This window comes from Vicugna pacos, chromosome 19 (genome assembly GCF_048564905.1).
Source record: "Vicugna pacos chromosome 19, VicPac4, whole genome shotgun sequence".
NCBI lineage: Eukaryota > Metazoa > Chordata > Mammalia > Artiodactyla > Camelidae > Vicugna > Vicugna pacos.
Genome location: NC_133005.1, coordinates 33,298,573 through 33,313,868, shown reverse-complemented (window position 1 = coordinate 33,313,868; position 15,296 = coordinate 33,298,573). Strand labels below are relative to the sequence as shown.

Genomic DNA, 15,296 nt, shown 5'->3' with positions numbered 1-15,296 from the left:
GGGGTTCCTGGAGGAGGTGGTACCTGAGTGAAGTGCTGGAGGCAGCCGTACTGGGGAGCAGGTTGTTTACCACCTGGAATCGCCCTTCCCCGGCTCTGCTTTGTATTTCAAGGCACTGCATTCCCAGGCTCCCTCACCTTCCCAGTAGGCTGGACCAATGAGGGGCACTACTGGGAACTCAGGGATAGAAGAAAACTGTCTCCCATCTCCATCAGCTTTTTGTTAGCTCTGCAAGGCTGCATCTCCGCAGTGGCTCCTGCTCCCGGCAGACAGCCCTGTGTGAGTCCACCTTCCACCTTCTGGTCCCAGCTTCTGGGCTCTGCCCTCCCTCCGCCCCTCCACCCTGAGGACTGGTATTGAGGAAAAGACGCCACTCATTAAAGAACACCTACTGTATGACTCTACATGACTTAGCTATGGTGATAGAAATCAGAATAGTGGTTGCCTTTGGGGGTAGAAGGGATGATGGGGAAGGGGCCAGAGGAAACTTTCTGAGATGATGGAAATGTTTTATACCTTGACTGAGGTGTTGGTTACCTAGGTGTGGACTTTTGAAAAGACTCGCAAAGCCATACGCTTAAGACCTGTGCATTTAAATGTGTCTGCATCGTCCCTTAATAAAAATTAGTCCAGTAAGAAGAAATCCCTGTTTAAATACCAAGAGTGTTTTCTGATATCCTGGTTAGATCCTGAGGAAGACACAGTTTTCATTTTTAAACAAACTCAGGTAGATCACAGAAGAGGATATAACTTTTCTATGTAAGTTGTTTTTTTTTTTAAGCAATAAAACATGAGACTTCAAACGGAATTTCACACGTGGGTTGGTTTATTTCAGGCCATGTTTTCCAGTCTTTGGGAGGTATTTTTCATTCTCCTCTGCTTTTCCCTAGTCAAAAATGTTCCGAAGCACCGACCTATATGAAGTGTCTAGCTTGGTGCCTGGCACATTGCAGGAGCTCAAGAAAGGTTAATTCTTACTAATACAGGTTGGGTTTAATAAGTCACTTTAAGGCCTCTTTTCTGAGTTTCTTCAAGACAGTGTGATTTCACCTTGTGATTTTTTTACAAAGCATTCAGCCCCTGAATTCTGCCCAGAGTAGGGAGGAAGGGCTTTCTCAGACAGCATAAGCCTGACATGTAAGTTCATGCATAGGCAGGTATGCAGGGACATTTTTGCATCTCTCCAGGAAAGGAACCAGGAGATTCAGAATATCTGTGCCCCTCTTCACCATGCCCCTAGAAAAAGAGCCCATCCAGCCTGGCACCTGCCTCAGTCTAATGATTAAGGGCGAGATGGTTGCCCCATGTCCTGTAAAGCTAGCCCGTGCGCATCTTTGATAAAGGCTGTGCGTGGGCTGGGAATGGACCAGGAGAAACCTGGCCATCTTCCCAGGCTGTAAGTTAGAGGAAGGGGGACTAGGGCATGCATCCCTCTGGATCTCAGAGTTCAGATGGACTTGCTGGCTTGTAAACACTCTTGTCCTCCAGGACCCGGAGGGTGGACCCAAGCCGGACTGTTGCCTGCAGTCAAGATTGCCAGCTGGGGGAGGTGGACACCGAGTCTCTGTTCTCAGCCTGACTCTAAAAGGCACTGTTCCGGGGGCTGCGGACCCTGGTGGGTGGGCAGGGCCCGAGTAGGCACAGACGGCGCTGGGTCTCCAGGCGGCAGAAGTGGTTCTGGTTGGACACTCGGGTGGCCACACCCAGCCCACAGCTGGTTGAGCAGGGGCCCCAGGCTGTGCTCCATTCTGGGCAGGAGATGCCAGGGGGCGGGGGAGCAACAAGGCCAGAAAACTGAGGTCCTAGAGGAGAGACAGGGGTCAGCATGGCAGAGTTAGGAAGCTAAATCCACCCTCTGGTTTGCGGTACAATCTTGGTCATGTTGCTTACCCTCTCTGGACCTCAGTTTCTTCCTTTGTAAATTTCCTAATAGTTGATTGTTAGGATTGAATAAAATAATGGAGGTGAGGTGCTTAACACAGTGTCTGGTACTTGTAAGAACTTCATAAATATTGGTTATTAGGCAGCTATGATGGTGGGACCATGATGGTCCCTCAGTAAACGGGGAGTGTCTCATTTCTGTATCCTCCACAACTCCTGTGATAAGCAGCGTCTTACAGGATGGAGGTTGGGGCCTGTGTGTGTGGTGGTGCCGTGACCTGGCAGCAAGGATGCTGGTGGTTGCAAGGCTGTGTCTGGGGCAAGGTAGCAGATCCACCGTGGTCTAGCTTTTCCTCCTCCTCCAGTCTTATTCTGTTCTGTTAATATTTTAGTGTCCTTCCTTCTGGTCCTTTGTAACCAGTGGTTCTTAACTGGGGACAATTTTACCCCCTGGAGGATACTTGGCAACATCCGGAGACATTTTTAGTGGTCACAACAGGGGGTGGGGGCAACTAGAATCTAGCAGGGGTCCAACACTGCCCAGGGCAGCCCCTCACAATGAATAGTGACCTGACTCAAAGGTCACTAGTGCCCAGGTGGAGAAACCCTGTGTTACACACATGTGTGCAGTATGTATGTGTGTACGTGTTCATGTAGCTGTAGACGCCCATATGCGTACACACTGGAGATCAAATTGCATATACAATGTTCTATCCTGCTTTGTATACATAAGGCAAACCCCCTGGCATTCGCCTATGTATTTAAACAGATGTACCGCATGCCAGGGTAGGAATAATAAGTGCTGTGTGCCAAGCACTGTCATGACGGCCTGGCTTGTATTTATTTACTCATCAGTCCTCACCACAGCTCCCCGAGGTCAATGCTCTCATTCTCCTTTTACAGCTGGAGGAACCGAGACACAGAGAAGTTAAGCAACTCTTTCAGAGTCACACAGCTAGGAAGTAGAGGAGCTGGGCTTAGAACCGAGCAGACTCCATGCTTAACCTACTTTGTCCTATGGCCCCTCGGGTGGACCGATCTTCCAGGGAACAAATGCCCTCTTTTCGGTTGCCTTCAAAAACTCATATTCATAGAATAATAGCAATTTTGATGATGTGACAATAACATAATTTCTAGGGGGGAGGGTATATATCGCTCAGTGGTAAAGCGCCTGCTTAACGTGCACTAAGTCGTGGGTTCAATCCCCGGTACCTCCATTAAAATAAATAAATAAATAAATACATACATACATACATAAATCTAATCACCTCCCCCTCAAATTACTTTTTAAAAGTTAAAAAAAAAAGATAATCTCTAAAACTGAAGTGTTTATACCATGAGGTCACTGTCTTTCCAGCCCAGCCCTAGGCCCACCTCTCAGAGGCAGCTACTTCTGCCTGGTTCGATTTTGAGTTCCTCTTTTGATAAACTCCAATAATGACATATTAATAATATTATATAATAGTTAAATTGTATTATATTAATATTATATAATACAAGAATATATAATAATATAAATATCAATATATTATATGCATATTATTAGTATAATAATAGTGTATATTATAATAATACATGCCTATATTATATCTCTGCTATGAAATGTGAGAATTTGGTTCAAGCATCCTAACCCTCCTTTCCCCTCCCACTCTACCACCAATTTTTATTTTTGATTGTTTATAATTTAAAATTGTATAACTGTACCACCGCTTCCTGTTTTGTCAGTTTTAAAGAGGTCTTGTGACTCTCTATTTGCCTACCTGTCTCTTTAGCCACCGCCCCCTCCCAGCTTTTGTCAGTAAAACCTTGGCTTTGATGTGTCCAGACGTCCTGGCACCTAAGAAGCCCTGCCCACCCTCCCACCTCCCACTCCGAGCGGCCCTGGACCAGCCGGACACTCACCTTGGGCTGGGAGGGGCTGGGCCCCCAGCCCCGCTCCCTGGTCGCACACCCACTCCGGGCAGCACTTGCCTGGGACCTCAACCCTCCTGGGGTGGGGGCAGTCCCAGCTGGGCAGCCGCACGTCCTCGCTGCACAGCGGCACACAGGTGAAGCCGCCGTCCTGGCAGTGGCAGCGAACCCTGCAGTGGGGCTGGAAGGTCTCCCCATCCCGGTATACCCGGCCGTTCACCTCACAGCTGCCATCATCCTCTCCAACTGCAAGGGAGAAACCAGACCCCCATCAGTGACCCCCAGCTTCTCCCTGGGCAGGGCTGTGCCAGCCACATCCTCCACAGGGTCCTCTCTGGTCCAGATCCCACAGGGGGCAGTGCCCTTATGGAATCTGAGCGCTGCCAAGAGGCTGCAGCCCCCAGATTTTCACCCCGCCCCGCAGCCATCCTGCCCTGGGCACCTGCAGGAAGAAAGTGCAGCCTCCTGCATCCTGGCTTTGAGGGGAGACTCGCCTGGTTTCAGCTCCTTTATTGGCTATTGACCTTGGCTAAGTGACCTCACTTCTTGCTTTTCCTTACCTGCAAAATGGGTTATGATGGTACGTATCTCACAGGGTGTGGTTAGACAAAATGAAATGATATTTGTAATGAATACAACATGAAGGCAACCTTCAATAGATCCTAGCTGCTATGTTGTTCTTGTTAGTATAATTATTATATATTAATAATCATATCTATTTTTAGATATATACAATATTACCACTATTGTACATACACTGGGATTTCATGCAACAAGCGTTCCTTGTCCATCTGCTGTTTTATAGTCATCCCTGTCAGGTCAGGGCTTAACTTGCTGGCTGTGTGACTTCGGGTTAATGACTTAAATTCTCTGAGTCGCTGTAACAGTAGCAATGATGAAAACAGTAGTTTGCATCTTCAGTGACATGAAATAATGTGTACACAGCAGCTAGCACAATGCTTGGCATACAGTAGATATTTAAGAAACACTCTTTGGCTGAAGCCCTCACGATATGGGCATCATTACGACCTCTTCCTCCACTGGACATGAATTCTTTGAAGGCTGGGGCTGAGAGTGTTCATGCTAGGATTCCCCCGTGCCAGCTTAGAGTGTAGATGGGATACACAGAACCGCAGGAAATGCCCTTTGCACAAATGCCTGGCCCAAGGCTTAGCACATGAGGGACGCTGATAAAACACTTCTGACTCCTTATGATTTCAGAGATGTGTACCATGCCCCTCCTGTGTGCCAACCACTGTGCCCCTAGACAGGACTAAGGCTCAGTCCTTACCCAGAGGGATTCAAGGGGCAGTGCAGGGGACAGATGTGAATGTCACCATCTCCAAGACAGGAGAAGGTAAGAGCCCTGGGGAGGTGTGTGTGAGCCGCTCAGGAGGTGCAGAGAAGGGAACAATCAGGGCAGTTTCCTGGAGCTGAGGCTGACGCTTTAGCTGGGTCTGGGGGAGAGGACTCCCGGGTAAGCAGGTTGTTCCGGGTCTTTTGAGAAAAACCTTGAAGAGGTCCATATACAGATAGGAATTTTGGAACCACAAAAATCTGGGTTCAAATCCCAGTTCCCTGCTTGCTAGCTGTGGGACCTGAGGCAAGTTACATCACCTCTCTGAGCCTCAGTACCCTGCTCACAGGGCCACTGGAGGACCAAATGAGCTCGTGTACTTAAAACATTTCGCCCCAAGCCTGGAACATGGTAGATGTTCACTAAACAGGAGTAGGTGATGCTTTTCCTCTAGGGAAAGCCAGCCCCTTCTTGCTACTTCCAGCCCACAGCCCTGACCAAAAAAATCCTGACCTTTCAGCCTGGACCACGTGGCCACTGATTTCCAACCCGCAGGGGCAGCTGCACCTTAATCCAGACCCCTTAGCCCGGGTCTCCCAGCCTGACTCCTGGGACTGCAGCTCTGGGGCCTCCTGGTCACTGAGGTGATCTGGTCAACAGAGGAATTGTTCAGGAAAGTCAGCCAGCGGGTGATGATTTTAGCAAGGCTTCCTGACACCTCTCCTGGGTCCCCCAGCTCAGAGCTGGTTGTGTTCGGGGTGGGGAGTAGTGATCCCTGGGCAGCCACTCCCCACCCCGGAGTCTGTGTGTCCAGCCCAGACACCACGAGCCACCTCCAAATGTCTTCGATTTGGGATCCCCCCACCCATACACATATGTATAGCTACCAAAACCTTACTCCTCCTTCCAGGCCCTCTTAAATGGCCCCCCTTGTCCAGAAGCCTCCCTCAAATAATTTCAGGGCACAATCTATTCATCTGGTGAATTCTGCATCCTTTTCTCCCTCTGAGAGTCCCTTGCAGAAGAAGGAAAAACCGGGGTTTTTTTGTTTGTTTTTACCCTCAGCCACTTGCACACTGACTTCAGGTAGGTGACTTAACCTCTCTGAGCCCCAGTTCCCTTATCTGCAACATAGGAGTAATAATAGGACCTACCTCATTATTAAGGATAAAATGAAATCATGTTTATAAAGTACCTACTCACATATTCCATAAATGGTACCCATTACTGCTAGCCCCACCGGAACTGTTTTTTTTTATTCATGCATTCAACAATTATTTATTGTGTGCCAACCAGACACTGTTCTAGGCAACTTGTGATACAGCATTGATGAGAACAGGCCAAAATCCTGCCCTCATTGGAGTTTTCGTTCTAGGGGAAATGCAGTAAATAGAGTTTGTGATGTCAGATGGTGATTGGTGCTAGAAAAATTAAGAAGGGCAGGATTAAGGAGTGGGTTGTAGTTTTTAAATATAGTGATCAGGGAAGGCCTCACAGACAAGGTGATATTTGTATAGAAATGTGAAGAAGGTGTGGGAATTTGCCATGCAGATGTCTGGGGAAAAGAATGCAGGCAGCAGGAAGGGCCAGTGCAAAGGCCCTGAGGTAGGATGATGCCTGGGGTCTTTAAGGAGCAGCCGGTGTGGCTGGAGCAGAAGCAGGAGAGAGACAGCAAGTTAGATGAGGTCAGAGAGAAAACAGGAGCAGGCTCCTGCGGGGTCTTGTTGGCCCCTGAGATGGCTTTGGCTCTTACCCTGAGAAGGTGGGGAGCTGTGGGGGCTTTCAGGCAGAGGAGGGACGTAGTGTGTATTTATGCATTAAGAGGAGCCCTCAGGCTGCTGAGTTGAGAACAGACCAGGGGCCAGGACAGAAGCAGGGAGACAGTTGTGGGGCTTCTGCCAAACCCTGAGGAGTGACGAGGGGGCTCAGATCAGGGGTAGCAGCAGAGGGACTTGGCAGTGCTGGATTCTGTAAGGATTGTGGAGACTTTACTGCTGGGAACTGTGTAGGATGTGAACAAAAAGCGAGAAGTCAAGAATGACTCCAGAGTTAGAGGCACGGGAAGGAAGGAGATGCCTGTGGCTGAGCCGGGGTAGCTGTGTGGTTCCCGCGTCGGGAGCAGGAGCTCCCGCTAGACACGCACACAGCTCGGAGGGCGCCCTCAGAGGAGGGCTGTCCCACCAGTCAGAGAGCGGGGAGGTGGGGGCAGCACGTTCGCTCCAGAGCCAGGACCGGGACGTGGCCTCTGTGAGGTCTCCACGGCTCTGGCTCACCTGTGAGCGTCACCAGCTCCCCGCTTCCCAATTCGGTTCCCGTCATTATACATTCCTGAGCACCCACTCACAGTGGTCCCCTGACCAGGGCTGGAAGTTGCAGGAAGGAGCAAGGACCAAGTAAATCCTGGCCTCCTAACATCTGAAGTCTGAATCGAGGTGGAATAAGAAAAGCCCCTTAATAAAGTTAGTGACAATGACAGCCACTATGTACTAATTATCTGCTGAGCATCAGGCAGTAGAGTGATGAAAACAAAGATTGTGGAGGCAGCTCCCTGAATTCAAATCCCAGCTCAGCCTCTTATGAGCTGTGTGACCTTGGGCAAGTAACTTCACCTCTCTGTACCTCTTTTTTTTTTTTCCACTTACAAAATGGGGATGACATCTGTACCTATCTCATATGGTTGTTGTGAGATTAAAAGAGGTAATATTTGTGAAACCATTAATGCTTGGCACGTGTTGAGTGCTAGGCACATGTTCAATAAATAAATTCTGCCAAGTGCCTCACATGTGTTGTGGCTAATCTAACTAACAGCCTTGTCAGCTAAGCGTCACTTGTCTAATTTTTTTCCTTTAGATACTTTTTTTAAAGCAATCATCTCTAAGTTTATAAAAACGCATCACCCCTTTCTCATTATTATATTCCTCTGATCAAAAAAAAAAGCATTTAATAGGGATTTACTATTGATGACTTTATAAGTTTTGTTTTTCTTTTTAACAAGGTTTTTTTCTTATAGATAGACTTATTGTGGATGATTCATGGGAGTCTCTCTCTCTCTCTTGTTCTTTTTTTTTGTTGTTGTTATATGCACATAGTTGAGAGTGGTAAATTGCCCTATAAGGCTTATTATTAAAAAAGAGAAAAAAAAACAAACAAATCCACAACAGTCCCTCCCCTCTCCCCTCTAAAGCAGTGGTTCTCAATTGGGGGTGATTTGGCTCCCCAGGGGACATCTGGCAATAGCTGAACCCAGATTGTCAAGACCTGTGGGTTGGGGTGCTATTGGCATGTTGTGGGTAGAGACCACGGATGTTGCTAAAAGTCCAACCATGCACAGGACAGCACCCCACAGCAGAGAATTATCCAGTCCCAAATGTCCCTAGAGCAAAGTTGAGAGACCCTGATCCAAAGCACCAGAGGGCACCAAGGCCTAGAGCGGTGAAAGATGTAACATGCTCAAGGTCGCTAGTGAGAAGCAAAGTCAGGATTCAAACTATGGTCCAAGGGCTCCCAGTTCCAGAGGAAGACAGAATGGAGTGTTGCTTTAGAGTCTGTTTGACTCAGTCCCCAGCTGGGAAATTTTAAGCATCTCAGTTAGTATTGCTGAGCCTCAGTTTCCTCATCTAGCAAATGGGTCTGAAAGTACTGAGCTCATAGGATTATTGTGAGGATTATGTGACTTAGGAGGTAAGTGCTTAGCACAGTGTGTGGCACGTGTTTTGCCCTAAATAGAGAGTGGTGCTTTCATTTTCCCAAGAGTGTTGTGAGGGTCCTGGGAAGGGATAATGACTTCTGGTTTGAAGAACCTGGGAGGGCTTCTCAGGGCAGAGGTGTTGTTTTGAGCTTGGCTTTGAAAGCTGGCTATGATCTGGACATGTAGGAAAGGGGGAAGGTTGTTTGGGTGGTGGTGTGATCTGAGCAAAGACAGAGGGGGAAGTGGAGAGTGGACCTAGGGAACTGGGTCGCCAGGTTTGGCTGGGATGGATGGCCTACCTGAAGGAAAGGGGACAAGTGGTAGAGAGAGGAGGGCTTCTCTTGGACTCGGGACCCCACATCCTCAACTTTCCCCCCAAACACCCCTCCATCAGTCCCGCAAACCTGCTTACAGAGGCACACGGCCCCCCGGCCGCCGGGGCCCGCCCCGGGCTGGCAGACCAGGCCCTGGCTGGGGTCGCAGACGTGGAGATGGTCGCAGGGCTCCCCCAGCCGCCGTGCACATACCCGGCAGCAGTTGCAGCCGTCCAGCACCAGGGGTACCCCCAGTGGGCATCGGGGTGGTGGCCAGGGACAGGCACATGGTGTTGGGCATAGCTGGGCACACACCTGCCGAGACAGAGACCCCACTCAGCCTCAGCTGTTCATGGTGGGCAGTGAGACCGACCCTCACAACTGGCTCCCTCTCTGCCAGGCTGGGCATGTTGGGTCCACACCTTGGCCCTAGAGTCACACAGACCTGGCCTTGAACCCTGGCAGTCCCATTGCACTCCCTAAGAGGCAACTTGGCATTGTGGTCACGAGCAAGGGCTCTGGACTAGAATTCCAGTCCTAATTCTACTCCTTATTAGCTGAGTGACCTTGAGCAAGTTACTTCAGCTCTCTGAGCCTCAATTTCCTCATCTGTAAAAAGGGGGTAATACTATTTAACTCAGAGGATTGTTTTGAGGAGTGCATGAAATGACACATGTTAAGCCTTTAGCACACGGCCTGGTGCACAGTAGATGCTCAATGCATTTAGCGATGATGATCATCATTGCGAATTACCATGAAAGGCTTAGGCTCTGCCTTCTAGGAACTTACAGGAAGGCCAAAGCAACAAAACAAAGGATTGAGATAACAGGGTACTATATACATTTTCTAGCAGGTGGACATGGATATTTCTCTTGAGGGCTGAATAAATCACAGTATCATGGATGTTTTTGATCTTTGGAACAATCCAAGATATGTTTTTGGATGAGCATTGCATCAGCCAGGAAAGTTGGTAAAGTACCAACCCCCACACCGCCTCTGGGACTTACCAAATCAGAACTTCTGGGGGAGGGCACCGGAATCTGTAGGTTTAACGAGCTTTCTCGAGGCTTCTGGTGCATAGCCAGGTTACTGGCACCTCTGCTGCAGCCTAACCCCCATCCCCTACCATGTAAAGATGGGGAAACTGAGCTCCAGAGAGAGGAAGGGGTTAGCTGCAGGGCTGGGAGCCTGCTTCCCTACTGAGGACCCAGGGACCCAGGGTGGGGATAGACTTTTCCTGTAATAGGGGAAAACCTGGGCCAGGGACCCACCCCACCAGGGGCAGGCTCAAGGTATCAACCCAAGTTGATGCCCCTCCCCATTCAGGACCGAGAAACAACCAAACCAGAAACCAGATGCCCTGGGCTCCCCATATGTGCATTGGAAGGTAGGGACCAAGAGGCATGCATAATTCAAGTTGTTACTGGTGGCCCCGTCTGTGGATCCTTGGAGGGCTGGAGGGTTATATGTAGAGGATGGAAGACTTGCAGTTTAGGAAGATAAAATCAATGATCTCACATATCCTGCATGTCCCCAAAATAGGCAATGACCTCTTTACCCCAGTCCCCACCTTGTCCCGCCCCTAGGACTTCTGTTCTGCAGATCTTTCAGTGGCCTTCAGCTCCCAATCTGACCACCGGTGGGGATCTCAGATTGGAAGGCACCCTCAGAGCCCCCCTTAAGTTGGCGCGGGCGATAATAGATGCAAGGGTGCGGCTCTGAGCCTGGAGCCTCGCAAGGGAGTGAGTTCCCATCTCTGCAGGCATTTCAAGCTGGAGATTGGGTGATAGCAGATTCTAGAGAAGGTGGCCAGATGTGGTCTGGACCAGCAGCATCAGCAGCCCTGGAGGCTTGTTAGCAATGCAGCATCTAGGGCCCTTTTCTGTGAATCTGAATTTGCCTCTTAATAAATCTAGAGGTGATACACAGGGAGTTGACCTGAGAAGAAACTGGCTGGAATTTGGGGTTCCCTTCCAAACCGGAGGTTGAGCTCCCTTTGTTGGTTAGGGAAGTTCTGACCAGAGCTGGCTCTTGGCTCCCTCCCTCCTGAAAATGGGGGCATCAGGACATGAGCCTTCTGCTTTGCACCTGGGTTCTAACTTTGAGCTCTCACTACCAGGTAAGCTTGGCAGGGGGGGATCTACAGGTCCTAACATGCAGGCAGGGCCAGGGATAATATTGTTGCTCGTGACTGATATTCACCAGGCAAACCAAGTGATGAGCGCTTTAATGTGAGAATTTAACCCCCCTGTGTGAGGTACCAGCACTATGTCCATTTTAAAGGTGAGGAAACTGAAGCTTAAAGCAGTGTAATGACATCACCAGTAAGAGGTAGAGCCAGGATCAGAATCCAAGTTCATGTGAATCCAAGGCCCAGGCCCTTAATTGCCACATCTACCTCTTGTCCTCTGGTGGCTCTGATGCCAGCTAAGCCTCTGCCTCAGTTTACCCATTTGTTTAAGAGGGGTGATGACAAGCCAGGGAGGGTATCTCAGCATAGCCAAAGAGAGATAGGCCCTCTCTGGTCTCCTTCTGTCTCCACGCCCTTTCTAACCAGCCCATCCCAACATTCAAGTTGCTCCATCACACACTTGGTTTCCCCAGACCCCAGGCCAGAGTTGAAATCCAAGTTCTACCACTTGCTGGGTGACTCTGGGAACTTCATGGTTTCATGGGGAAGGAGCTGTTTCTGCCTCAGAAAAATGGGGTGGAGACCACCTATCTTGGAGTCATGACAGTGATTTCATGAGGTCACAGCCAGCTCTCAGTCACTGTGACCTGGCTTGTTGCCAGGCCTCTGCTCCCTGCCCCTGTCCACAGGCCTGTACCCAGGAGCTCACAGCCTGCCTGGAAGACTTCGAATTCTCTCTCTGAGGATCGTTGTGGCTTCCCTGTGTGTGATGACTCTGTCCCCCTGTTCCGTGCAGGATGCTGCCTGGCTCCCTGGAGCTCGGGAGGAATGGAGGGTGGGGACAGGTGGACAGTGATTCTAGGATGGCTTCATTTTGGCTTTTCATTTAATCCTAGGTCCAGAACCCCAAGTCCCCTGCTCTAACTACCCGCGTCAGCCTCCCTTGTGTCATTCCTTCTCACCCACTTTGGAGAACAAACAGCAGGGTTGGTTGCCAACAGGGTTCTCAGCCTTCCTCCAACCACTGCTCGGACCCAGGAAAGAAAAGTCCCTGTGATCCTCAAAGGAGCATGAAAATACAGTGAGATCATGGCTTGTGGTGGGGCCAACCCCCATGACACCAGGAACCCTGGATTTGCTACGGTGATGGCAGGTTCGGCAACTGTGACCTTGGTCCAGGATGGGGATGGAGAGGCACAGACTGAAGTCCCCTCCCTCATACACCCAGTCCTATTCTGGGCTCCACCTCCTCTGTTGCTCTGATGCTGTGTGGTTTGGGGCAAGTTGCTTACCCTCTCTGAGCTTTGCCTGACTGAGAACAGGGATTAATAATTCTTTATGGGATTGTTGGGCAGGTTAAACAAGGTACATGTTCCACAAGCCCTTTGAAAATCTCCCATAAGAGAAGGTCATTATTCCACAGAGCTGTCTCCCTACCCGACTCCAGCTAAGGTGAGCAGGTCACTCACTGCCTGACGGCCCCACAGCATTGATGCCCTTATAGTATGAGCTTTCTAGTCAGCTAGACACCAACATCCTTTCAAATCCTGACTCACAGGCAAAGCAGACCGTGTCTATCATCTGTCCACTTACACTGAGGATATTCATTTCTGTTTGCAGAGGGTCTGCGGGAATTGGGAATAATCATAAAAATCCTCTTTTAAATGTTTGCCCTATTCCAGGTCCTGTGCTAAGCAATTCAGTTGAACTATGATAAATGACCTTCCCAAAGGCCCCAGGAACATTCTACCCATTCAGCTGAAGAAGCAGAGGAGGCTCAGAGAGGAGGGGGGATTTGCCTGGGGTCGCACAGCAGAGCTGGCCAGAGGCAGCTGTCTGGGCACCAGGGAGGGAAACTGAACTGAGCCCAGCACAGGAGGAATTCTTCCAGGGGGTCCTTGGCCGTGATTTCACACCTCCCCACCACACCAAGGAAGCCAGCAGTACTTTCGGGGCCCAGGGCTCCCTTACCTTGGAGAGGAGGCAGAGGAGGGCGAAGGCCAGGAGGTGGGTCTGTGGTGTGCCTCTCATGTCACTGTGTCCCCTACAGAGCCAGCTTTGAGCCTCGGAGGGAGGACCTGTAAGACTTTATGTTCCGGCGACTATGAGGTCACTCCCAGGCACACACACACACACACACACACACACTCAAACACACACACACACACACACAAACTGGCCTTTGCAGTCATCATTTCTCTCCCATCCACATCCTCCCACTGATGAGCCCATTTACCTGAAGGTGACACCGTGGCAGCCACCCAGGGGTGCTTGCCTGTGCGTGTGTGTGTGCGTGTGTGTGTGCGTGTGTGAGAGCCAGAGCCGTGCCAGCACCAAGAGCCTGTGACAGGCTGGCAGGGGCCTCTCTGGCTCCTCCCAGCCCACGAGGGCCTCACCAAGCCACTGCTGGAGCTGCTGCTCAGCCCTGCCCCCGACCCCCTGCCCGACCCCAGAGGGGGCTGCTGGTCCAGGCAGTGCTCGGCAGACAGCCCCTTTGCGGAGCTGACCCAGGTCCTCCCGAGCCCTGGACTCCGGGCAGCTTCGGCGGGCCTGTGGTTTCTGGCAGGAAGATTGGCAGCCATCCAGAGGCGGGTGTGACCCACAGCAAAACTCCCCCGGGCGGCCTGTTTGCTTTTGGCAACGAGGGGCCTCCGCACGGCCTGCTTGCTGAGCTCTGGGAGGTGGCCCACGGTGGGTGAGCCCATGTGGGCTGGACCTCTTGTGTGCCCGCCCTACCTAGGCGATCCTGGTGACCTAGAAGAACCAAATTCGTTTCCTTTAGTTCAACCAACTCTGCTGTGTCTCCAGCAAAGGGCAGAGGGGGAGAGAACAGCGGGAGAGGACAGGTGGTGTTCCTGGGGATGCCGAGTAGGGGTCCTTGTTTGGACTGAGGGTGGGGACAGCTTTCTGAAGGAGGTGGCTTCTCAGAGAGCCAAGGCAAGAGGGAGTCACTGAGGGCAGGATGTTCCAGGCAGAGGCAACAGCACATACAAAGGCCTAGAGGTAGAGGACGGCAGGATCGCTGGGCCTGTTCTGGGAGCCCCAGGGCCCCGGTGAGACTGGAGCTGACTGTGTGGTAGGAGCCGTGTTGTCACTGGGGAGTAAGACACACGAACTTCAACCCACCAGTATCCGGGAGCAGCCGCGGTCACTGGCCGGGGATATAGGGACAGAAGCTCTGATTGTAGAATTTGGCAAATATAAGAAAAGAGGCAGTGTCAGGTGGTGGCTAGGAAGTCTTCAGCCTCCGTCTTTGGGGTCCCCCAGACCCCAAATCTCAAAGTGATGGAACTGGACAATACAGAAGTCCAGAATGGGCAATTGGCAAGGGAGGAGAGTGACTTGACATTGGGTGCCATCCCTGGAAGGGGAGTTGATGGGATGGAGGTTGAAGGTGAAAATGTGGGATTTGATCATTTATGGCTGGAGGAAGTGGCCGGGGGGTGTCCACAGACTTGGAGAGAAGGAGCGTTATTTATTTATTAATGCTTATGTTTCAGTCAGAGGCTTGCCCAGGGTATTTGACACCTACGTGGATCACTTCTGAACACCCATCTCCTTCACATACAGCAAAAGCATTCTCAGTGAGAACTGCGAGATGAAACAAATATATTTCCTGTATGAACTAGAGCTGGCCCTCCCCAAGCAAAACCATGAGCCTTTGCAGCTGACACTGTTTCATGTTCTAAATTTTAAACACAAGTCAAAACCCCACCGTGGTCACCTAGAAAGGACTGAACTGCCTGTATCTGTTTTCACCACCACTCTCCATTCATTGTTTCTTTGAATCTACTATTGAGATTCAGAAATATGTAATACCACAGAGCAGGAGACAGGAAGTGCACTTGAAGTGAGCACAAAGATTCCAAACTGTTAGGAAATGACCCTCTTGGTGAATGTGAGTTCCTGAGTCCACGTGGATTGGGGGCATCTGTATTCCTAGAAATTCTCCAGGTTCTTCTTCCATGGAGAAGATGTTTATTAAGGGATAAGACACTTAAATGTGCTCATTTGAAGCTCACCTACATCTTATTAAAATTCAACAGTTACCACAACAATTGTTTAGAACTTAGG

The 15,296-nt window shown here is 50.3% G+C and overlaps 1 protein-coding gene and 1 long non-coding RNA gene across 2 annotated transcripts in view; one reads left to right on the top strand and one right to left on the bottom strand.

Moving 5' to 3' along the window:
- The window catches only part of LOC140687297 (uncharacterized), a 39,659-nt gene that overhangs the window by 6,656 nt on the left and 17,707 nt on the right, over positions 1-15,296 (top strand). The window lies entirely within an intron of this gene.
- Positions 822-13,733, bottom strand: CCN5 (cellular communication network factor 5). Its single transcript, XM_006202508.4, has 5 exons — positions 13,459-13,733; positions 13,194-13,308; positions 9,190-9,406; positions 3,784-4,038; positions 822-1,802 (listed from the first exon to the last, which is right to left on the bottom strand). The coding sequence occupies exons 2-5, from the start codon at positions 13,251-13,253 to the stop codon at positions 1,582-1,584; spliced, it is 753 nt and encodes a 250-aa protein (XP_006202570.1). The 5' UTR covers positions 13,254-13,308; positions 13,459-13,733; the 3' UTR covers positions 822-1,581.